A 26,131-nucleotide genomic window follows, 5' to 3' on the forward strand; every position below is an offset into this window, starting at 1 on the left:
GGATTTCATGAGTACAGGCCCAGAGCTATCAAACACTCCTCATTTGACAAGCTCCCAAGTGCTTTTGCACCTCAGATTTATGAATTTTCTCTCCATTTACAAAATAGTCAACTCTTTTATTTCTTCTACTAAAGTGCATGACCATACACTCCCCGACACTGTATTCCATCTGCCACTGAGAATCACCCATTCTCTTAATCTGTCTAAGTCCTTCTGTAGCTGCTCTATCTCCTCAAAACTGCCTGCCCCTCCACCTGTCTTTGTATCATCCACAAACTATGCCAAAAAGCCATCAATTCCATCGTCTGTCATTGACATACAACGTAAAAAGAAGTGGGGTCAAAAAAAAGCCCCCTGTGGAACATCACCAGTCACCACAAAAGGCACCTTTATTCCCATTCTTTGCTTCTTGCCAATCAACCACTGCTTTAGCCACTTTAGTAGCTTTCCTGTAATACAACGGGCTCCTAGTTTGTTAAGCAGCTTCATATGTGCTACCTTCTCAAAGCCCTTTTGAAAAGCCTAGTAGGCAACATTCACTGATTCTCTTTTGTCTCTCCTTCTTATTATTTCTTCAGAGAATTCCAACAGATTTGTCAGGCAAGATTTTCCATTAAGGAAACCATGCTGACTATGACTTATTTTATCATATGCCACCCCAAAAACCACATCCTTAGTAAACGATCCCAACAGCTTCCCAACCACTGACCTACAATTTCCTTTCTTCTGCCTCTCTCCCTTCTTGAAGAGTGGAGTGACATTTGCAATTTTCCGTTCCTCTGGAACCATGCTGGAATCAATTGATTCTTGAAAGATCATTACTAATACCTCCACAATCTCTTCAGCCATCTCTTTCAGAACCCTTGAACTTCCACCATACTGCTAGTGTCTTCCACAGTGAAGGCTAGTGCAAAATACTTATTCAGTTCATTTGTCATTTCCTTATCCCCCATTACTCCCTCTCCAGCATAGTTTTCCAGCGGTACAATATCTACTCTTGCCTTTCTTTTGCACTTTATGTATCAAAAGAAACTTTTGGTATCCTCTTTAATATTACTGGCTAGCTTACTTTCATATTCCATCTTTTCCCTCTTAATAACTTTTTTAGTTGCCTTCTGCTGGTTTTTAAAAGCTCCCCAGTCCTCTAACTTCCCACTAATTTGTGTTCTATTCTATGCCTTCTCTTTGGCTTTTACTCTTCAGAGATTGTCTGGCTGGCATCAGTGGTCACATAACCAGGACTTGTGATCTGCACCGGCTGCTCATACGACCATCCACCACCTGCTCCCATGGCTTCTCATGATCCTGATCAGGGGCTAAGCAGGTGCTCCACCTTGCCCAAGGGTGACCTGCAGGCTAGCAGAGGGAAGGAATATCTTACACCTCCTTTGGTAGAGACATATCTCCATCCCACCATCCCCATGATAAAATCAGGCAATGATGGGGAAGAAGCCAGAATAAGGTGGGGGGAGGTAAAGGAGTATAATCTGGCAGGTGATCGGTACCTTATAAAAGTGTATCCTTCCCTATTGTTCCCCTATAGTCTTGATGAGATTAGAAACACAAGAGATTCTGCAGATGCTGGACATCCAGAGCAACTTGCAAAATGCTGGAGGAGCTCAGCAGGTCAGGCAGCATCCATGGAGAGGAATAAACAATCAGCCTTTCAGGCCGAGACCCTTCTTCAGGACGGGAAAGGAAGGGAGCAGAGGCCAGAATAAGAAGGTGTGGCGAGGGGGAGGAGTGCAAGCTGGCAGGTAGTAAGTCTTAATCTGACTTCTCCCCTTCCTTTCCAGCCCTCGTGAAGAGTCTCGGCCCAAGGTTCACCTGAACGATTCTGGGACTGCAAGGGTTAACATATGAGGGGGCATTTGAGTTCTGGGCCTGTATACACTTGAGTTTAGAAGAATGAGGGGAAACCTATCAAATATTGAAAAGAGTGGACGTGGAGAGTATATTTTCAATAGTGGGAGAGTCCAGGACCAGAGGACACAGCCTCACAATAGAAGGATGTCCCTTTAGATCAGAGATGAAGAGGAATTTCTTCAGTCAGACAGTGCTGAGTCTGTGGAATTCATTACCACAGATGGCTATGGAGGCCAAGTCATTGGGTATATTTAAAGTAGAGTTTGATAGGTTCTTGATTAATCAAGACATCTAAGATTACAGGGAGAAGGCAGGAGAATGGGGTTGAGAGGGGTAATAACGGTGACATAGTGGTTAGCACAACGCTTTATAGTACCAGTGACCCAGGTTCAGTTCCCACTCCTGCCTGTAAGGAGTTTGTATGTTCTCCCCGTGACCGCGTGGGTGTCCTCCCACAGTGGGTTAATTTTGTTCATTGTATACCGATTAGGCGAGGATTGCCTGGCTGTGCGGCTCAAAAGGCCTTTTCCATGCTGTATCTCCATAAATGAGTGGATCGATAGAGAAAGGAATTACGGATTTGTATTCCCAGATCCCTCTTTTCTGCCGCTCTCCTTAGTGGTCTATCATTCACCGTGACACCTTTCAACATTTCCTCCAGCCAGGGACAATGTGTAACACACAACACCTGCAATAGCCCGTGTCAGGCATGAGGGTTTGCATAACATTTACCCCGTCAGAGGGAAACCTCTGAAAAGCTCAAGGATCAAGGATCAACTTTATTCTACACATACATTCCCATTCCCACGCATTGGTTAGGACACTACACCCAACAACAACACTTAATAACTATAACAAATAAAGAATTATACTCATTGATCACAATATTATTTACATCCTGCACCTCATAAAGTGGTCAGTGAGTGTATGTTTGTGGTCTTCTGCTGCTGTAGCCCATCCTCTTCAAGGTTCAATATGTTGTGCATTCAGAGATGCTCTTCTGCACACCACTGTTGTATTTGTGGTTATTTGAGTTACTGCCACCTTCCCGTCAGCTTGAACCAGTCTGGCCCTTCTCCTCTGACCTCTCTCATTAACAAGGTGTTTTCACCCACAGAACTGCTGCTCACTGGATGTTTCTTGTTTTCACACCATTTTCTGTAAACTCTACAGACTGTTGTGCATGAAAATCCCAGGAGATGAGCAGTTTCTGAGATACTCAAACCACCCCATCTGGCACCAACAAGCATTCCTGGGTCAAAGTCACATATTTCACTCTTGGTCCCCCATTCTGATGTCTGAACAACAACTGAACCCCTTGATCATGTTTGCATGCTTTTATGCGTTGAGTTGCTGCCACGTGATTGGATGATTAGATACAATGAGCAGGTGTACAGGTGTAGCTAATAAAGTGGCCACTCAGTGTATGTCAGTGATAATAATTCTGCAAGACTCAGGAGTCTATTGTTCTGTGACCTATTTAGTACTTAACCCAAGAGATTCTACAGAGGAAGACACAAAGCAGTGGCTGCATCGAGTCTCACCTGTTGGAAATTCATTTGGCTGCACTGCATCCAAGTATAGATTCACCATGTTATACAAAGGCTCGATTGTGCCAGCATCTCCGTCCAGCCTGTTGAAGTTGAGTTGCGACAGATTTGAAAACAGAAGAGTGTTTGCCACACAGTCCTGGGAGGCAATTGGATGAGGACTGAGGAAAATCGCAGCCATGATGATGAGGAGGAAGTCCATTCTCCTTCTGTGGAGTCCCATAAGATCTGCCCTTCAGTTCAACCTTGGAGTAATGCGCCTGCTGTGATCCTTGGAAACAAGCAAGTTCAAATTAATTCCTCATCAAGCCAACTGTTGGTCATAAACTTACTTTTATAGCCACCGAGCTCAGAACTGTATGACTCAGCTGACAATTTATAAATTATAAGTATATTTTATGGAAATATAAACTCAGTGGCCACTTTATTAGATACATCTGCACGCCTACTTACTAATGCAAATAACTAATTAGCCAATCAAGTGGCAGCAAGTCAGAGCGTAAAAATATGCAGGCATGGTTCAGAAGTTCAGTTGATGTTCAAATCAAACATCAGAATGGGGGAAGAAATGTGATCTAAGTGACTTTAGCGATGAAATAGTTGGTGCCAGACAGGGTGGATTGAGTATCTCAGAAACTGCTGATCTCCTGGGGTTTTCACACACAACAGTCTCTAGAGATTACACAGAATGGTATGAAAAACAAACAAAAACATCCAGTGAGTGTCAGTTCTGAGAGTGAAAATGCCTTGTTAATGAGAGAGGTCAGAGGAGAATGGCCAGCAAGAGAAATTCTGCAGATGCTGGAAATCCGAGCAAAACACACAAAATGCTGGAGGACCTCAGCAGGACAGGCAGCATCTATGGAAAAGAGTACAGTCGACGTTTCGGGCTGACTGGTTCAAGCTGACAGGAAGGTGACAGTAACTGAAATAACAACATGTTACAACAGTGGTGTGCAGAAGAGCATCTCTGAACACACAACATGTTGAACCTTGAAGTGGGTGGGCTACAGCCACCGAAAAACACATGGGGGCTCACTCTTGTAATAAATAAAGTGCCACTGCATGTATTTTTTATTTACATAAAATATAGATATCTTGCATTTCTTTGTAACTTATAGTCATTTTTTATATATTGCACTGTACTGCTGCTCCAAAAACAAAACAAAAATTCATAACATAAGTCAGTGACAATACACACAAGATGTCCCTAGGACAAGGGAGGAAGCTGGCACATCTGAGAGAAGCCCATGCGGGCACGAGGAAAACATACAGACACCACACAGACAGAACCCGAGACAAGGGTTCAACCCGGGTCACTGGAACTGGGACGCGGTGGTTCTGTTAACCATAAGGGAGGGGAGGGAACGTCGACTCAGACCATGAGAGGCCTGCGACGGCCATTTTCATGCCTTACAAGGCATAAGACCATCAGATATAGGAGCAGAAGTATGCCATTTGGCCCATCGAGTCTGCTCCACCATTCGATCATGGACTGATTCAATTCTTCCAGTCATCCCCACTCCCCTGTTTTCTCCCCATACCCTAGAATCCACCTACCTCTGCCTTAAACGCACCCAATGACTTGGCCTCCACAGCCACTCGTGGCAACAAATTCCATAGATTTACCACCCTCTCACTAAAGTAATTTCTCAACATCTCTGTTCTAAATGGACGTCCTTCGATCCTGAAGTCTTGCCCTCTTGTTCTAGACTCCCCTACCATGGGAAATAACTTTGCCATATCTAATTTGTTCAGGCCTTTTAACACTCGGAATGTTTGTATGAGATCTCTCCTTATTCTCCTGAACTCCAGGGAATAGAGCCCAAAAGCTTCCAGACGTTCTTCATACAGTAACCCTTTCATTCCTGGAATCATTCTCGTGAATCTTCTCTGAACGGTCTCCAATGTCAGTATATCCTTTCTAAAATAAGGAGCCCAAAACTGCACACAATACTCCAAGTGTGGACTCACGAGTGCCTTATAGAGCCTCAACATCACATCCCTGTTCTTGTATTCTATACTCCAGAAATGAATGCCAACATTACATTCGCCTCCTTCACAACTGACTCAACCTGGAGGGTAACCTTTAGGGTGTCTTGCACAAAGACTCCCAAGGCCCTTTGCATCTCTGCATTTTGAATTCTCACCCCATCTAAATAATAGTCTGCCCATTTATTTTTTCCACCAAAGTGCATGACCATACACTTTCCAACATTGTATTTCATTTGGCACTTCTTTGCCCATTCCCCTAAACTTTCTAAGTCTCTCTGCAGGCTCTCTGTTTCCTCAACACTACCGGCCCCTCCACCTATCTTCGTATCATTGGCAAACTTAGCCACAAATCCATTAATCCCATAGTCCAAATCATTGACTTCCATTGTAAAAAGCAGCGGTCCCAACACCAACCCCTGTGGAACTCCACTGGTAACCGGCAGCCAGTCAGAATAGGATCCCTTTATTTCCACTCTCTGTTTTCTGCCAATCAGCCAATGCTCCACCCATAGTAGTAACTTCGCTGTAATTCCATGGGCTCTTATCTTGCTAAGCAGCCTGCTGTACGGCACCTTGTCAAAGGCCTTCTGAAAATCCAAGCACACCACATCTACTGCACCTCCTTTGTCTACCCTGCTTGTAATTTCCTCAAAAAATTGCAGTAGGTTAGTCAGGAAGGAATTTCCTTTCAGGAAACCATGCTGGCTTTGGCTATCCTGTCATGTGCCTCCAGGTACTCTGTAATCTCAGCCTTAATAATCAATTCCAACGACCTCCCAACCACTGATGTCAGGCTACACACATCAAAGTTGCTGGTGAACGCAGCAGGCCAGGTAGCATCTGTAGGAAGAGGTGCAGTCGACATTTCAGGCCGAGACCCTTCATCAGGACTAACTGAAGGAAGAGTGACAGGTCTATAGTTTCCTTTCTGCTGCCTCCCATCCTTCTTAAATGGGGGAGTAACATTTGCAATTTTCCAGTCATCCAGTACAATGCCAGAGTCTATAAATTCTTGAAAGATCATTGTTAATGCCTCTGCAATCTCTCCAGCTACTTCCTTCAGAACCCGAGGGTGCATTCCATCGGGTCCAGGAGATTTATCCACCCTCAGACCATTAAGTTTCCTGAGCACCTTCTCAGTCGTAATTTTTACTGCACCTACTTCACTTCTCTGACACTCCTGAATGTCTGGTATACTGCAGATGTCTTCCACTGTGGAGACTGATGCAAGATACACATTCAGTTCCTCTGCCATCTCTGCATCTCTCATTATAATATCTCCAGAGTCACTTTCTATTGGTCCTATATCTACCCTCAACTCTCTTCTATCCTTTATATACTGTATTTAAAAAAGCTTTTAGTATCTTCTTTGATATTAATCGCCAATTTCCTTCCATAATTCATCTTTTCCTTCCTAATCACCTTCTTAGTTTCCTTCTGCAAGTTTTTAAAAGCTTTCCAATCCTCTATCTTCCCACTAGCTTTAGCTTCCTTGTATGCCCTCTCTTTTGCTTGTACTTTGGCTCTGACTTCATTTATCAGCCACAATAGTGTCCTTCCATTCGAAAATTTCTTCTTATTTGGAATATATCTGTCTTGCACTTCCCTCATTTTTCACAGAAACTCCAGCCATTGCTGCTCTGCTGTTCTTCCTGCTAGTGTCACTTTCCAGTCATCTTTTGCCAGTTCCCCTCTCATGCCATTGTAATTTCCTTTATTCCACCGAAATACCGACACAATGGAATTTAGTTTCTCCTTCTCAAATTTCAAAATGAACTCGATCATATTGTGATCACTGAGGGTTCCTTAACGTTAAGCTCTTTTATCACCTCCGGATCATTGGACAACACCCAATCCAGCACAGCCGATCCCCTTGTGGGCTCAATAACAAGCTGTTCTAAAAAACCATCCCTTAGACATTCTACAAATTCTCTCTCTTGAGGCCCAGTACTGGCCTGGTTTTCCCAATCCACTTTCATGTTAAAACCCCAATGATTACCATGACATTACCCTTCTGACAGGCCTTTTCTATCTCCTGCTGTAATTTGTAATCCACATCCCAGCTGCTGTTTGGAGGCCTGTATACTACTGCCATTAGGATCCTTTTACCCTTGCCATTTCTTAACTCAACCCATAGAGACGCCACACCTTCTGATCCTATGTCATCCCTTTCTAATGATTTAATATTATTTCTTATACACAGGGCCACACCACCCCCTCTGCTTACTAACCTATCTTTCCGATACACCGTATATCCTTGGACGTTCAGCTCCCAATGGCAGCCATCTTTAAGCCAAGTTTCAGAGATGGCCACAACGCCACACTTGCCAATCTGTAGCTGAGTTTCAAGATCGTCCATTTTATTTCTTATGCTGCGTGCATTCAAATATAACACTTTCAGTCCACTATTTGTTGCTTTCTGTTTCAACTGTACCATGCCTTTATTGCCCTGTAACTCATCCCACTGGCTGTGATTATGCCTCATCTCCTGCCTGTCCTTTCTATCATCTCTGATTCTATCATCTCTTCCTCATCTCTGTTCTATTCTGAGGCTGTGCCCTCTGGTCCTAGACTTCCCCACTGTAGGAAACATCCTCTCCATGTCTACTCTGTCTAGTCCCTTCAATAGTCAATAGGTTTCCATGAGATGACCCGTCATTATTTTAAACTCCAGCAAGTAGAGGCCCAGAGCTATCCTGGTACATTAACCCTTTCATTCCCAGGATGATTCTCACAAATCTCCTCTGGACCCTCTACAATGTGTAACTAAGCCACCCCACAGTAGGGGTGACGTCAACCCAGTTTCAAATCTTAGTTAGAGAACACATGGACGATTCATGCTGCTATACTATATAAAAGGAAATGGAGACAATGGATAAGGTTGTAAGGACAATTTACAAGAACTACATTAAAAACAGATTCAGAAAGCTCTTTTCCCTCAAGAAATGAAGGCTGAGGACTGCCTTAAAGAAGTATTTCAATTTAAAAATGTTTTTGAATAACATCCAACAGAAAGTGTTTACTCCCATGGCGAAGGGTGTAACTGAGCCTTGTCACTGTCAGGTTGAGCAGGGAACTGAGAGGCAGCTGCTTCAGTCAAACAGCAGTGAGTGTCTGAAAGGCACTTCTATAGGGAGGGGCTGAGATGAATAGCATTTGCAAGGCAGAAGAAATTAGTGTGAAATGCTGGAGGAACTCAGCAGATCTACAGATGTACGGAGAGGAATGAGGAGTTCACGTTTCTGTCGAGACCCTTCATCGGGGCTTGTTCAGAAGAAAATAGACGATTTTACGTTGAGTGATTTAATGTCATACGACACAGTAACAAACGCCTGAGCTCACACGTCAAAGCTCCACGTCCACCACCCAGAATCCCACAGTAACCACCTTTTTTATTCCTTCCAAAGTTAGACGAGGGAAGAAGATTAAAAGCTTGCATAAAACAGGCTGAATGTCTGGGAAGAAAAGTCCTGCATAAACATACAAGTTAGCAAATGCAGAATTCCAGACTGACAGATAACAGATTGAATATTCCCAAGAATTTCATGGACAGAATCCAGAAAATCGATGATTCAGAATCAGATTTATTATCACTAACATATGTGTGAATTTTTTTCTGGCAGTGATACAGTGTAATACATTAAAAATTACTATAAATTATACTGAGAAATATCTACAATGTGTGCATACACACACACACACACACACACACACACACACACACGTGTATGGTTGTATATGGTTTCTTGAGGTTGTTAAAGCCGGGGCTGGTAACGGGGACAAGCTCCCACTACCTATTAAATGCTCCCAATGGCGTGCGTCTCAAATAGCCTCTGACAACCAAGTCCAGCTCCTGGCCTTCACGTGTGGCTTAGCTACTAAGCCCAGTGGAGTTATTTCCACTGACAGGAGAAGGGGCAAAGGCCGGTTACTGGCCCCCAAAAACCAGTCGCTTCAGGCAGATGGGGCTCGTCAGCCGTGGTTGGCAGCTTATCCAGGAGAAGGAAAACTCTGATCTCAAACCTCCGCTGCCTTGCGGCTATACCCGCTCATGGGGAAGGCTGCCAGAGTAAACCCAGAGGGAAAGAGGCAGTCCTACATTGAGTTCAATGCTGACTGGCAACTCTTGTGACGCCGCTGGTACCGAACTGTTTCGGTCTCTACCGCTCCTTTAGGCTCGTCAGATGCGTGGCGAGGGGGAGCTTACTACATGGGCAACGGCTCGCTCTCCACATCGTACTACCCTGGCTTGTGTATCTAGACAGCTAGGACACAACATCCACGGTCAACTCTAACCAATGGAGGCTCTCACACAGATATGTGTATATATTCACATATTTACATACACACACACATATATATACATATACATAGACACATACTGTATATATAAAATCATCTATCTACATATGCATATAATATATAAGATAATTAATAGTGTAAAAAGGGAACAAAAAATAATGTGGTAGTGTTCATCGTCCATTCAGAAATCTGATGGCAGAGCAGAAAAAGCTGTTCCTAGGATGTTTTCAGAACCCTGTACCTACTCTCTGATGGTAGCAATGAGAAGGCATTCCTGACTTGCGGGGGGGGCCTTAATGATGGATGGCGCTCTCTGGAGATATCGCCTTTTGAAGATATCCTTGCTGCTGTGGAGGCTAATGCTCATGAATGAGCTGGCTAAATTTGCCTCCCTCTGCAGAGTCCCCTCCACACCACCCAGAGATGCAATCAGTCATGCATTTCTAGAAACTTGGTCTCATACCAAAGCACAGACGCTCACTGTTTAAGATCACTCTGTGCCCCATCTCACAGCACCCACGCCTTCCTACGTACACAGACTGGGGCAGTAAACTGACCGCACTCCTAAACAGTAACCACAGAAGCATTAAGAAAATACGAAGTCCCATGAAAGGCAAAAGCCGTTATTACCTGACTGATGTTCTGAAGCAGTCTCGACTCAAGGTTTGGCTGCCTCTGCCGATCGCTGTTAATAACAGCTTCCTGGCCCGGAGAGAGCTGAGAAATATCAGCACAGGATAGCAGAAACCTGTCGGACAGGTTCACGTTGTGTTTCAAGGTGGGACAAGTTCGGATAGAAACAAACTACATCAAGAAAAGTTTTAAATAAGGATGCGGTCACCTGTTCCATTAACATCACCGTCCGAAGGGTGCGGTTTTGTCGTTCTTTAATTTTTGTGCCATTTACTGTTTAGTCATAATCCTGGAAACTGTTTCTAACTTGTTCTGCAACATGACTTCAGGCAGTAATACAAGCCTTAAGATGCAGAGCCAATTGAGAACAGAGAGCTACTGAAACAACAATATCATACCATTCAAATCAACTTCAATTAAACTCAGCTACTTTTTATAGCTTGCAACCTTCTCTCCACCGTAACCTGTGTGTTGGCACCATAAGATGCAGGAACAAATTATAAATACAGGATTATTATCTTCTGATTTATAAGATCGTTTATGACTTTATTCCACGGAGTGTAGGAGAATGAGGGGAAATTTGATAGAGGTGCAGTATAGAAAATTATGAGGGGTGCAATGCAAGCAGGCTTTTTCCACTGAGGATGAATAAGACTAGAAGATATGGGTGAAATGTTTAAATGGGCACCTTCTTCACCCAGAGGTGCTGAGAGTGTGGAACAAGCTGCCAGTGGTAGCTGCAGGGTCAATTTCAACATTTAAGAGAATTTTGGGTAAGTACATGGACGGGGGGGGGGGGGTATGGAGGGCTGTGGTCCAGGTGCGGGTCGATGGGACAAGGCAGAATAATGGTTTGGCAAAGACTAGATGGGCCAAAGGGCCTGTTTTTGTGCTGTTGTCCTCTAGGACTAAGTGATTCTGCAGATGCTGGAAATCCTGAGCAACACACATGGAAGTGTTGGAGGGACTGAACAGATCAGGCAGCATCTGTGGAACCAAATAAGCAGTCAACAAGCATAATTAGGCCATTCGGCCCATCAAATCCACTCTGCTGTTCTATCATAGCTGATTTATTTTCCTGTTCTACCCCATTCTCTTGCTTTCTCCTTGTAACCTCCAATGCCCTTACCAGTCAAGAATCTATCAACCTCTACTTTAAATGTACCCAATGATTTGGCCTCCACCACCTTCTGTGGCATGAATTCCAGATTCTCTATCTCCTTGCTAGTTAAATTGAGAGTCCTGACTCTGGTGTGATTCAAACCCCCAACCTTTGAAATACCTATTTATCAGTGGAAGTCCACTATGTTACAGATCCCACAATTCATCTCTTAAACCCATTTTCACATCTTCAACCAGAAACGTCCACAATTCCTCTCCTCCCGCAGATGTGGCTCGATCCTTCCTGCAGAATGGGATTGCTTCGAGTCGGTGAACTGGGCCTTGTTCAAGGACTCACCAGAGGATCTAAGTGAATATGCCACAGCTGTCACAGATTTTATAAAGACACTTGTGGGTGAGTGCATCCCCACAAAAGCATTTGGAGTCTTCCCCAACCAGAAGCCCAAGATGAACCAAGAAATCCTCAAGCTGCTGACGACCAGATTGCTGGCAACACAAGGGGCCCAGGTACAACCTCCGGAAAGTCTCTCACATGCCCAGTAGCGAGTCCGGACCAAGCTTGAATCACGGAAGGACGCTCAACACCCGTGACAGGGCTTGAGTACCGTCACCTCCTATAAAGCAAAACCAAGCAACAGGTACGACAACAAGGTTTCACTCCAAGATGAGGTCAATGCTTCTTACGCCCGCATTGGCCGACAGAACATGGAGGTACCTTCACGAATCCTCACAGCCCCCACCAACCCTGTGATTCCAGTCTCTGAGGCTGCTGTGAGAGCCTCCTTCAGGAGGGTGAACCTACGGAATGCACCTGGCCCAGGTGGCCAACCCAGACGAGTTTTGTGCCATCAAGGACTATCCTATGACCGTTAAGAACGTCGTGTTCTGCTACTGCCAACTTCCCTGGGTAACCCCATTGGATACACCTCCTGTGCTCCTTAATCCGGATTTCCATCGTGATCCCCCATCCGGCCAATTTACACTGCTCCATATTCACACAGAATACCATAAACACTAGACATCCTGAGTCCCGCTCATCTTTGACTCCCATAGACTAGGATTTGAACTTCCTTATGTGTTTGCAGATATTATTAATCTGGTATTTCTTCAAGATCCTGGCAATCCTTCCAGAAACTGTGGAGATCTCCCCACCACTGAACACATCTACAACAGTGCTGCCACAAGCAAGCAAGATCCATCATCAAGGACCCCACCATCCAGGCCCTACTCTCTTCTTGTACCACCATTAGGCAGGAGATACCCTACAACCATCAGGTCCCATACCACCAGGTTCAGGAACAGTTATTATCCTTCAACCATCAGGTCCCATACCACCAGGTTCAGGAACAGTTATTACCCCTCAAACATCAGGTCCCACACCACCAGGTTCAGGAACGGTTATTACCCCTCAACCATCAGGTCCCACACCACCAGGTTCAGGAACAGTTATTATCCTTCAACCATCAGGTCCCACACCACCAGGTTCAGGAACAGTTATTACCCCTCAACCATCAGGTCCCACACCACCAGGTGCAGGAACAGTTATTACCCCTTAGCCATCAGGTCCCACACCACCAGGTTCAGGAACAGTTATTACCCCTCAACCATCAGGTTCCACAACACCAGGTTCAGGAACAGTAATTACCCCTCAACCATCAGGTCCCACACCACCAGGTTCAGGAACAGTTATTACCCCTCAACCATCAGGTCCCACACCACCAGGTTCAGGAACAGTTATTACCCCTTAACCATCAGGTCCCACACCACCAGGTTCAGGAGGAGCTATTATCTTACAACCATCAGGTCCCACACCACCAGGTTCAGGAGGAGTTATTACCCCTCAACCATGGAGTGACGAGTGTCCTGAGCTGTATATATTTCAATGTAAGAAGTATGTAGGAAAGACAGATGAGCTCAGGGCATGGATCAACAATGAGAATTATGATATTGAGCCATTATTGACACTTGGTTGCAAGAGGGGCAGGACTAGCAGCTCTATATTCTGGGGTTCTGTCGTTTTAGAGTGGCAGAGTGGGAAAGATTAAAGAAGGAGGGGTGGCATTACTAGTCAGGGAAAAGGTCACATCAGTGCTCTGTCAGGACAGACAGGAGAACTCGTCTAGTGAGGTGTTACGGGTGGAACTGAGAAATAAGAAAGGTATGATCACGCTAATGGGGCTATATTACAGACCACCCAACAGTCCTAGGGATTTAACTTTCCACATATTGACTGAGACTCCCAGACTGTTCGTGGACCAGATGGACAGAGCTTGCCAAACGTGTTCAGGAAAGTTCCTTAATCAGTAGAAGTCCATACGAAAGATACTGGATCTGCTATTAGGGAATGAGTCAGGGCAGGTGACAGAAGTTTGTGTCGGGGAACACTTTGTATCTAGTGACCACAATGGCCATGGTTTTAGATTAGATTATGAGGACACTCAGTCCTCCTTTATTGTCATTTAGAAATGCATGCATTAAATGAATATGTAAAAAGATAGGTGTGGGGAACCTTGGTTAAGAGAGAAAAAGGAGGTGCATAGCAGGTAAGGCAAGTGGGAACAAATAGGTGCTTATGGAGTACAAGAAATGAAAGAGAACACTTAATAACGAAATCAGGAGGGCTAAAAGAAGGCATGAGGTTCCCTAGCAGACAAGGTGAATGAGAATCCTAAGGGATTCTGCAGATATGTCCAGAGCAAAAGGATCACAAGGGACAAAATTGGTCCTCTGAGAGATCGGAATGGTAATCCATGCATGGAAGCAAAGGAGACAGGAGAGAACTGAAATTAATTTTTTGCATTTGTATTGACAGACACAGAGTCTACAGAAGTGAGGCAAAACATCATCAACTTCATGGGCCCTACACAGATTACAGAGAAGGAGGTGGTTTTGGTCTTGAGGTAAATTAGGGTGGATCAACCCCCAGGGCCTGACAAGGTGTGCCCTCAGAATCTGTGGGAGGCAAGTGCAAAAGTTGGACGTGTCTTAGCAGAAAAATTTAAATCATGCTTAGTGAAACTTGAGATACCACAGGACTGGCACATAGCCAATGTTGTTCCACTGTTTAAAAAAAGGCTCTAAAAATAAACCAGGGAAGTATAGGCCAGTGAGCCTGACATCAGTAGTAGGAAATAATCTGAAAGTATTCTTAGGGACCAGATATATGAGCATTTGGATAGACATGGACTGATTAAGGATAGTCAGCATGGCTTTGTGTGTGGAAGGTCGTCTCTAACCAATCTTATAGAGCTTTTTGAGGAAGTTACCAGGAAAGTGGAAGAAGGAGAGGTAGTGGATGTTGTCCACATGGACTTTAGCAAGGCATTTGACAAGGTCCCGCATGGAAGGTTGACCAGGAAGGTTCAGTCACTCAGCAATCAGGATGAGGTAGTGAATTGGATTAGACATTGGCTTTGTGGGAGAGGCCAGAGAGTGGTGGTAGAGGGTTGCCTCTCTAACTGGGGCCTGTGACTAGTGGTGTGCCACAGGGATCAGTGCTGGGTCTGTTGTTGTTTGTCATCTATATCAATAACCTGGATGATAATGTGACTAACTGGATCAGCAAATTGAGGATGACACCAAGGCTGGAGGTGTAGTGGGCAGCAAGGAAGACTAATATGGCTTACAGTGGGTTCTGGACCAGCTGGAAAAATGGCAGATAGGAACTAATGCAGACAAGTGTGAGGTGTTATACTTCAGTAGGACCAACCAGGGTAGGTCGTACACAGTGTTCGGGAGGGCACTGAGGGATGTGGTAGAACAAAAGGATCTGGGAATACGGGAACATAATTCATTGGAAGTGGTGTCACAAGTAGATAGGGAGGTAAAGAAAGCTTTTGGCACATTGGCATTCATATGTCAATGTACTGGGTACAGGAGATGGGATGTTATGTTGAAGTTGTATAAGACATCGGTGGGGTCTAATTTGGAGTACTGTGTGCAGTTTTGGTCACCTATCTACAGGAAAGATGTAAATAAGGTTGAAAGAGTACAGAGAAAATTTACAACGATGTTGCCCAGTCTGGAGGACCTGAATTGGAAGGAAAGATTGAATCGGTTCGAACTGTATTCCTTGGAATGTAGGAGACTTGCGGCAGATTTGATAGGGATATACAAAATTATGAGGGTATAGACAGGGTAAGTGCAAGCAGGTTTTTCCCACTGAGGTCGGGTGGGACTACACCCAGAGGTCATTGGTTAAGGGTGAAAGGTGAAAAGTTTAAGGGGAATATGAGGGGAAACAGAGAGGGTTGTGAGAGTGTGGAATGATCTGCCAGTAGAAGTGGTCCATGTGAGCTCGATTTCAACACTTAAGGATATTTGGATAGGTACCTGGATAGTAGAGTTATGGAGGACTGTGACCCTGGTACAGTTCAATGGGTTTATACGGTTTGGTACAAACTAGATGGGCTGAAGGGCCTGTTTCTGTGCTGTACTCTTCTACGGCTCTATGACACCCTGTCTGGCAGCAACAGCCATTCTGTCATTAAAATCACTTAGATAACATTCCGGTGTTTGGCCTGAACAACAACTGAACCTCTTGACCAAGTCTGCATGCTTTTCAGCATCGAGTTGCTGCCACGTGATTGGCTGATTAGACATTTGCATTAATGAGCAGGTGCACAGGTGTACCTGATAAAGTGGCCACTGGGTGTACATACCTCATGAAAGGACAAGTAGACCTTGAGCTCATGAGAGTGCTCACATCTACACCTTTGACCTGATAAAGGGTCTCGACCTGAAACGTCTTATTGATTTCCACGGACGCTGCCTGACTTGCTGAGTTCCTCCAGCATTCTGTGTGTGTGTGTGCTCTGGATTTCCAGCATCTGTAGGATTGCTTTTGAAAAAGAAGAGAGTTGGTGGAAAATATGAGGACGTTTTCAGCCAGGTGAATAATGGGAGCGAGCGTTGGTGGAACGGAACGGCTTGGGTTTTCTTCAAGGGAGAAGCAGAGGACCCTTTGATTCTCTGGTTGTGGGATGGAGGTGCAGAAGGACTGGATGTCCATGGTGAAGATTAACCATGGTGATATTCATACTGAACAGGTGTGGGGGGCATCAGGGGTGTCATGGAAGGGACTGGACTATAGGAGAAGGGAAACTGCAGGAGGAACTCAGCAGGTCAAACAGCATCGACTGGGATGGAGGGTTGGGGAAGGAATTAGATCCATAGAGCCATAGAGAGTATAGCACAGAAACAGGCCCTTCAGCCCATCTAGTCCATGCCAATCTATTATGCTGCCTAGTCCAGTCAATCGCACCTGGATGATACCCCTCCTGCCAATGTACTTATCCAAACTTCTCTTAAATGTAAACACATGGGATTCTGCAGATGCTGGAAATGCAAAGCAACACACGCGCACACACACACACACACACACACACACACACACACACACACACACAAAATGCTGGAGGAACTCAGCAGCTAGGCAGTATCCATGGAAGTCAACGTTTCAGGTCGAGACCCTTCTTCAGGAGAATCGAAACGTTGCAGTGGAACCCGCATCCACCACTCCCACTGGCAGCTCGCTCCAGACTCTCCCCAGCCGCTGAGTAAGGTAGTTTGCCACTTGGAAATGAGAACAAGCTGAAACAACGGTTCTGTGTGGACATCCTGCCAGAGGATCTTGGATGAAAGGTAACAGAAGGCTGGGTGAGAACTGGGTAGCTACAGGTCTGGGAGCCGTGTGGCAAAGGTCCCGCAACAAAATGTAGTTGGCGATTGTCTGTACAACAAAGTCTTCATCTCTAATGCTAAAATCAAATTTTAATTTATTTATGTATATTATTTAGAAACACTGTTCCTTCTGGCCCAATCAGCAGTGCTGCCCAGCAGCCCCTGAGTTAGTCCTAGCAGAAGGGTCTCGGCCTGAAACGTCGACTGCACCTCTTCCTAGAAATGCTGCCTGGCCTGCTGCATTCACCAGCAACTTTTATGTGTGTTGACACATGATTTAATCCTGGCCCAGTAACCCCTGATTTAATCCTAGTCCAGCAACCCTGATTTAATCCTAGCCCAGTAACCTCTGATTTAGTCCAAGGCCAGCAACCCCTGATTTAATCCAAGCCCAGCAACCCCTGATTTAATCCTAGTCCAGCAGCCCTGATTAAATCCAAATCCAATAACCCCTGATTTAATCCTAGTCCAGCAATCCCTGATTTAATCCTAGTCCAGCAACCGTGATTTAGTTCTAGCGCCGCAACCTCTGATTTAATCCTAGCCCAGCATCCCCCGAGTTAATCCTAGTCCAGCAACCCCTGATTTAATTCTAGCCCAGCAACCCCTGATTTAATCCTAGTTCAGCAACCCCTAATTTAATCCTAGTCCAGCAAACCCAGATTTAATTCTAGCCCAGTATTCTCTGATTTAATCCTAGTCCATCAAGCCCTGATTTAATTCTAGCCCAGCAACCCCTGATTTAATCCTAGTTCAGCAACCCGAGATTTAATCCTAGTCCAGCAACCCCCAGTTTAACTCAAGCCTAATCATGGGACAATTTATAATGTTCAATTAGTTTACCAACCGGTACGTATTTTGACAGTAGGAAGAATCCGGGGCATCTGGAGGAAACCAAGTGGTCAGAGGGAGAACTACAGACTCTGTACAGACTGTGGCAGAATTGAACTCCGAACTCTGGAGACCCGAGCTGTAGTTGCTTTGCTCGAACTGCTGAACTGCCATTTTTTAAAAGGACCATTAAGATTTTTCTATTCAAATCTCTGGTTCATTGAGTCCTGACTCACAGTTTCAACCTGAAATTTTAACAGTTCCTTTTCCCCTTGCTCGAGGTTACAAAGTGCCGGTGTCACCCTGAGAATGCAGGAAGTGTCTTATTTCAGAGGAACGTAGAAGTGTAGACTCTGTCAGGTTTAAATGGAATGGCATGCATCAGATAACAAGTCATTTGTGTGCCTACGTAGAAGGAAATACACTGTTACCTTCTGGCGAGATTGCGTACCTCAGCATTCATTATGCGTGACAATACTTCACTTCTTTCAGAAATTACATTTGGCAACTCTTGTGTCTATTGCTTCTTCTGAGGTCGTGAAATGATGAGGCGCACTGTTGTTCAAGTAGGAAGAGTTTCTGTTTGCTTCATTGTCTTGCTTTTTGCTCTCTCTCCGTCTCCATCAGTTTGGAAATTGGTTGTCTTCAAATCCGTGACTGAACCAGACTCACCTCAGTGTGGGAGCGGAGCGAGGGGCTTTGGGGTTGTAACTTTTTTTTTCTGTCATTCGTTCGTTCTTTCCCCCTCTCTGTTTCGGGGACGTCTGTGAAGAGTAAGAATTTCAGATTGTATACTGTGCATTCTCAGATATTAAACTGAACCGTTCAACTACTGACCTCTCCCCCTCTGTTCCTTTCCTCCTTTCTCTCTCTTCCTCATCCATCCAGCCTCATTGCTACACCTCTTCCCCTTCCCCACCCTCCATCTGCCCATCATGCACACAACCCTCCCACCGGTTCCCCGCGTCACCTCCAGCCCATCAGTCCATGCTCCACTGTCATAAAACCACAAGACATGGGAGCAGAATTAGGCCATTCAGCCCATTTGAGTCTGCTCCACCATTCCATCTTTGCTGATTTATTAACTCTATCAACCCCATTCTCCCACCTACTCCCCATAACCTTTCACGCCCTTATTAATCATAAGTGACATTACTAACAACTTGAAATTTGATAGGGAGAAAGGAAAGTCTGACATAGCAGTGTTTCAGTGGAATAAAGAAAATTACAGTGGTATGGAGGAGTTGGCCGAAGTAAATTCGAAGGAGATGCTGGCAGGGATGACAGCAGAGCAGCAATGGCGTGAGATTCTGGGGGAAATGAGGAAGGTGCAGGATAGATGTCTTCCAAAAACAAAGAAATAATCAAATGGCAAAATATTACAACCATGCCTGATCAGGGAAGTCAAAGCTAATGTAAAAGTAAAAGAGAGGTATTACAACAAAGCAAGAATTAGCGGTAAGACAGAGGAGTGGACGTTTCTAAAAACCTACAGAGAGCAACTAAAAGAATTATTAGAAGAAAAAGATGAAATATGAAAGCAAGCTGGCAAACAATATCAAATTGGTTAGTCAATTGGTTTTCAAGTATGTAAAAAATAAAAGAGAGATGAGATTGGAATATAGGACCTCTAGAAACTGAGGCCAGAGAAATAATAATGGGGGACAAGGAGATGGCAGATGAACTAAGTGAGTATTTTGCGCCCAGTCTTCACTGTGGAAGACACTAGCAGTATGCCTGATGCTGTAGTGTGTGAAGGAAGAGAAGTGGGTGCAGTTACTGTTACAAGAGAGAAGGTGCTCAAAAAGCTGAAAGACCTAAAGGTACATAAGTCACCTGGACCAGAGGAACTGCACCCTAGGGTTCTGAAAGAGGTAGCAGTAGAGTTTGTGGAGGCATCTTTCAAAAATCATTGGACTCTGGCATGGTGCCAGAGGACTGGAAAATTGCAAATGTCACTTCACTCTATAAGAAAGGAGGAAGGCAGCAGAAAAGAAATTATAGACCAGTTAGCCTGACCTCAGTGGTTGGGAAGATGTTAGAGTCAACTGTTAAGGATGACGTAATGGAGTACTTGGTGATACAGGACAAGATAGGACAATGTCATCATAGTTTCCTTAAGATCCTACCTGACAAACCTGTTGGAAATATTTGAGGAGATTACAACTCAGATAGATAAAGGGGATGTAGTGGATGTTGTATATTTGGATTTTCAGAAGGCCTTTGACAAGGTGCCACACATGAGGCTGCTTAACAAGTTAAGAGCCCATGGAATTACAGGAAAGTTACGGGTATGGTTAGAGCATTGGCCGATTGGTAGGATACAGTGAGTGGGAATAAAAGGATCATAGAAACATAGAAACCCTGCAGCACAATACAGGCCCTTTGACCCACAGTGCTGTGCAGAACATGTCTTTACTTTAAAAATTACCTAGGGTTACCCATAGCCTGCTAAACTCCACCTTTCTATCTAGGAGTCTCTTAAAAGACCCTATCATATCCGCCTCCACCACCGTCGCTGACAGCCCTCACCACTCTCTGTGTAAAAACTTACCCCTGATATTTCCTCTGTATCTGCTTCCAAGCACCTTAAACCTGCGTCCTCTCGTGCTAGCCATTTCAACCTTGGGAAAAAGCCTCTGACTACCCACACAATCAATGCCTCTCATTATCTTATACACCTCTATCAGGCCACCTCTCATCCTCCGTCACTCCAAGGAGAAAAGGCCGAGTTCACTCAACCTATTCTCATAAGGCATGCTCCCCAATCCAGGCAACATCCTTGTAAATCTCCTTTGCACACTCTGTATGGTTTCCACATCTTTCCTGTAGTGAGGCGACCAGAACTGAGCACAGTACTCCAAGTGGGGTCTGAACAGGGTCCCGTATAGCTGGGGTCTGAACAGGGTCCTATCTCGGCTCCTAAACTCAGTCACACAGTTGATGAAGGCCAATGCACCGTATGCCTTCTTAACCACAGAGTCCACCTGCGTAGCAGCTTTGAGTGTCCTATGGACTCAGACCCCAAGATCCCTCTGATCTTCCACACTGCCAAGAGTCTTGCCATTAATACAAATATCCCCTGAACATTTGCCACATTTCTGCCATACATTTCCCTGAGATCAACTGTTCCCAATTTATGCTTCCAAGTTCCTGCCTGAAAGCCTCATATTTCCCTTTACTCCAACTAAACACTTTCCTAACTTGTCTGTTTCTATCCCTCTCCAATGCTGTGGTAAAGGATATAGAATTGTGATCAGTATCTCCAAAACGTTCTCCCACTGAGAGATCTGACACCCTGACCAGGTTCATTTCCCGATACCAGATCAAGTACAGCCTCTCCTCTTGTAGGCTTATCTAAATATTGTGTCAGGAAACCTTCCTGAACACACCTAACAAACTCCACCCCATCTAAACCCCTTACTCTAGGGAGATGTCAATCAATGTTTGGGAAATTAAAATCTCCCACCACAACAACCCTGTTATTATTGCATCTTTCCAGAATCTGTCTCCCTATCTGCTCCTCGATGTCCCCATTACTATTGGGTGGTCCATAAAAAAAAACCAGTAGAATTATTAACCCATTCCTGTTCCTAACTTTCACCCACAGAGACTCAGTAGACAACCCCTCCATGACTTCCTCCTTTTCTGCAGCCGTGACACTATCTCTGATCAACAGTGCCATGCTCCCACCTCTTTTGTCTCCCTTCGTGTCCTTTCTGAAACACCTAAAGCCTGGCACTCTGAGTAACCATTCCTGCCCGTAAACCATCCAAGTCTCTGTATTGGCCACAACAGCACAGCTCCAGGTACTGATCCACGCTCTAAGCTCATCCGCTTTGTTCATAATACCCGTGCATTAAAATAGACACATCTCAAACCATCAGTCTGAGCGCATCCCTTCTCTATCACCTGCCTATCTTCCCCCTCACACTGTCTCAAAGCTTTCTCTATTTGTGAGCCAACCACCTCTTCTTCAGTTTCTTTAGTTCAGTTCCCACCCCCCACCCCAGCAATTCTAGTTTAAACTCTCCCCAATAGCCTTAGCAAACCTCCCTGCCAGGATGTTGGTCCCCCTCGGATTCGAGTGCAACCGGTCCTTTTTGCACAGGTCACGCCTGCCCCAAAAGAGGTCCCAGTGATCCAGAAACCTGAATCCCTGCCCCCTGCTCCAGTCCCTCAGCCACACAATCATTTTCTGGTTGGCTGTCAGTGACTAGTGGTGATCTGCAGGGGGGGTCTGTGTTGGGACTACTTCTTTTTATGCTGTATATCAATGATTTAGATGATGGAATAGATGGCTTTGTTGCCAAGTTTGCAGATGATACGAAGGTTGGTAGAGGGGCAGGTAGTGTTGAGGAAACAGGTAGTATGCAGAAGGACCTACTGGTTGGTAGGTTAATCGGTCATTGTAAGTTGTCCCGTGACGAGGCTAGGCATAAATCAGTGGATTGCTGGGCAGCACGGCTCGAAGGGTCAGAAGGGCTTATTTCGCACTGTTTCTCAATCAATAAAAATATATAATTAGGAATCTATCAACTTCCGATTTGCATCATCTTCAGCCCTTTATCACCTCTCAGCTTCAGCTGCCATTCCCGTTTTCCTCCCTCCCTCACTCGCCTCACCTGGACCCATCTATCACCTGCCAACTCTCACTGCAACCCTTCCCCCCACCTTTTCATCTTGGCTTCCTGTGCCCTTTCAGTCCAGAAACGGTTACCGTCCATTTCCCTGGCTCCCTAATACCATCACCCCCGCCCCCCCCCAGTATCTCATGTGCTGCCCCAGGTTTTAACAACATGCCGTTTGGGCAGACAGGACGCAGGTAGAGCCACCGGGTCACAGCCCCAGGGTCACGGGTTCGATGCCAACCTCCAGCGCTGTCTGTGTGGAGTTTGCACAATCCCCCTCTGACCATGTGGGCTTCTCCTCAAGTTCTCAGGTTTTGTCCCACATCCCAAACTCAGGTAGGGTGGTAGATAATTGACGACTATAACTTGCCAGTGCCAACAATAGTCCGTAACTTTTCTGTGGGAGTTCAGCTTTCAATCCACTGGTATAACCTGGCCTTTCTGTGGCGTGAACTGAAGTCTCAAAGGTGCAGGATGATTGTGATGAGGCGTGAGGGTCCGGGTTGGGTCGTGGGGAGCGTGCCAATGGGTGGCCATTGCTGGAGGTGGCGCGGACACAATTCAATGCAGCACCATCGAGGTGAGGTGGAGACCGGGCCCGAGAGCGAGAAGAGGCCTGAGGCTGGATTGATTTAAGTGCTAAGCCAAATTGGAAAGGTGGAGTACAACCAAATTGAGACGGTAGGGCTCAAAGCCTAAGAGTGTTTTGAAGTGGCGGGGTCCCAAGTCCGAGAACACGGGACGACCTGAGGTTTAGTCATTTTAAGCACTGGGCGACATTGAAAAGGTCAAGGTGTTGGGCCCTGTGGCGAGGGATGGGCTGATTCAGCTCGCTGTTCTGCGACGTTCACTCAGCTCTGCACTGAACTGAGGCTGTAGCCTGCGACTACTGAGCTTCTGAACTAACGGGCTGTGGCCTTCAGTTCTGAATGCTATTTGCTTACTTTTGCTGTTTGCACGATTTGTCTTCTTTTTCTCTTTGCACGTTGGGTGTTTGATGATCTTTTGTTTTAGTGGGTTCTATTGGGTTTCTTTGTTTCGTGGCTGCCTCTGGCTGTTTCACTCTTACACCCAGTGGCCACTTTGTTAGCTACAGGGGTAATAAAGTGGCCACTGACTGTATTTCTCACCAATCTGCTGCTCTAAAATGTCTGAACATTTCCGGGGACCATCCACAGATTTCCTGTCCATCCTTGGCCTTTTCCTGGTAAACCAGCCTGGCCCAGGGTCTTGACATCCTTCCGGCAGGGCGACCCTCCCAGCTGTAACGACTCTTCAGTTGACACCTCATCAGAGGATCGGTACAGTGTAAGGAGAGGCTATTCAGCCCATCGGGACTCTGCGGGCTCCTTGTGGTACCATCCAACCGTTTCACTTCCCGGCTCTTTATCCCTATTCCTGCCATTCTTTGTAACACACACAAAGTGCTGGAGGAACTCAGCAGGCCAGGCAGCATCTATGGAAAAGCGTACAGTCGATGTTTCAGGCCAAGACCCTTTCTTTATTCAGTCACCTTTATGAAAGTCAAAATTGATTCAATGTTCACCACGTTTCAGTTCATAAGTTCCAGATCGTAACTACAGAATAAAAAACACTTTAATCCATTCCCACCCCCCCAACCACTACCACCTTCTTATTCTGGCTTCTGCCCCCTTCCTTTCCAGTCCTGAGGAAGGGTCTCAGCCTGAAATGTTGACTGTTTATTCCCCTCCGTAGATGCTGCCTGACCTGCTGAGTTCCTCCAGCATTCGATGTGTGTTGCTCTGGATTTCCAGCATCTGCAGAATCTCCTGTGCTTATGAACTGTTAAACAAGCTCTTTACACACACACACACACATACACACACACACACACACACACACACACACCACACACACACACACACACACACACACACACACACACACACTCACACAGACACACACACACACACTCACACAGACACACACACACACGCAGACACACACACACTCACACAGACACACACACACAGACACACATACACACACACACACTCACACAGACACACACACACACACACACATACACAGACACACACACACACTCACACAGACACACACACACACACGCAGACACACACACAGACACACATACACAGACACACACACACACACACACACACAGACATGCACACACACAGATACACACACGCAGGTGCACACACACACGCACTCTCACACACACACTCACACAGACACACACACACACGCAGACACACACACACTCACACAGACACACACACACAGGCACACATACACACACACACACTCACACACACACACACACACACACACACACTCACACAGACACACACACACACACACTCACACAGACACACACACACACGCAGACACACACACACTCACACAGACACACACACACAGACACACATACACACACACTCACACAGACACACACACACACACACACATACACAGACACACACACACACACTCACACAGACACACACACACACACACGCAGACACACACACAGACACACATACACAGACACACACACACAGACACACAGACACGCACACACACAGATACGCACACGCAGGTGCACACACACACGCACTCTCACACACACACACACACACACAGGCGTGCGCACGCATGCACACATGCACACACACATGCACATACACACACACACACACACACACACACACACACACTCACACACACTCACGCGCGCACGCACACACACACACACACACAGATACGCACACGCAGGTGCACACACACACACACTCTCTCACACACACACACACACACACACACACACACACACACACACACACACACACACACCCCTCCAACGCCCCAGGACAGGCCCTCCCTGGGCCTCCGATCCTCAGACTCTCAGATTCGTAGCCATCGGGCCTCTGATATCTGGACGAGCTGAATATGTTTTTTAATTCCCTTTCATTCCTGAACAATTCTATGCTATTCATTGACCAGTAATGCATTAACATGTTGCGCGTTCTAACACGTTGTAGAATGTTTCAGATGCTGTAGGAATCTGTCTCACTTATCCCAGGATTTTCTATCAACCTGACTATTGAGAGATTTGGTGCTTCCTGCTCATCTCACAGTTGATCTTACACCCAAACTGACAGCCACATGAGACACTCCCTCACGGCAATGGGGAGGCGCAGAGGCGCAGTGGGTAGAGACGCTGCCTCACAGCACCTGGGACCTGGGTTCGATCCTGACCTCGGGCGCTGACTGCGTGGAGTTTGCACGTTCGCCATGGGACCGCCCGGGTCTCCTGCACTGTGTTGTCTTTCTCCCAAAGGTATGAAGACTGTGATGGGGATGGGGGGACTAACTTATTGCCCGTTACATCGCTGGCATTTACAGCAGCAATGACGACCCCCAACTCTGGTGCTCAGGGCTTCCTTCATCGCGTCGGTATCTCCTTCTCAGTCTTCACCACTGTCAGTCGCGCAAGTCCTGGACGGACACTCAGGAATACTGTCGTACTCACAT

The 26,131-nt window shown here is 45.8% G+C and overlaps 1 protein-coding gene across 1 annotated transcript in view; it reads right to left on the reverse strand.

The window, feature by feature from the left end:
• The window catches only part of LOC140202350 (prominin-2-like), a 95,689-nt gene extending 85,275 nt beyond the window's left edge, over positions 1 to 10,414 (reverse strand). Inside the window, exons 1-2 of the mRNA XM_072267262.1 lie at positions 10,344 to 10,414; positions 3,411 to 3,687 (exon numbers count right to left, since the gene is read on the reverse strand). Coding sequence (XP_072123363.1) covers positions 3,411 to 3,639 — 229 coding nt within the window. The 5' untranslated portion in view covers positions 3,640 to 3,687; positions 10,344 to 10,414. The remainder of the gene's footprint in view (positions 1 to 3,410; positions 3,688 to 10,343) is intronic.
• Between the last annotated feature and the right edge of the window lie 15,717 nt (positions 10,415 to 26,131).

Source organism: Mobula birostris, chromosome 8, assembly GCF_030028105.1.
Source record: "Mobula birostris isolate sMobBir1 chromosome 8, sMobBir1.hap1, whole genome shotgun sequence".
Taxonomy (NCBI): Eukaryota; Metazoa; Chordata; class Chondrichthyes; order Myliobatiformes; family Myliobatidae; genus Mobula; species Mobula birostris.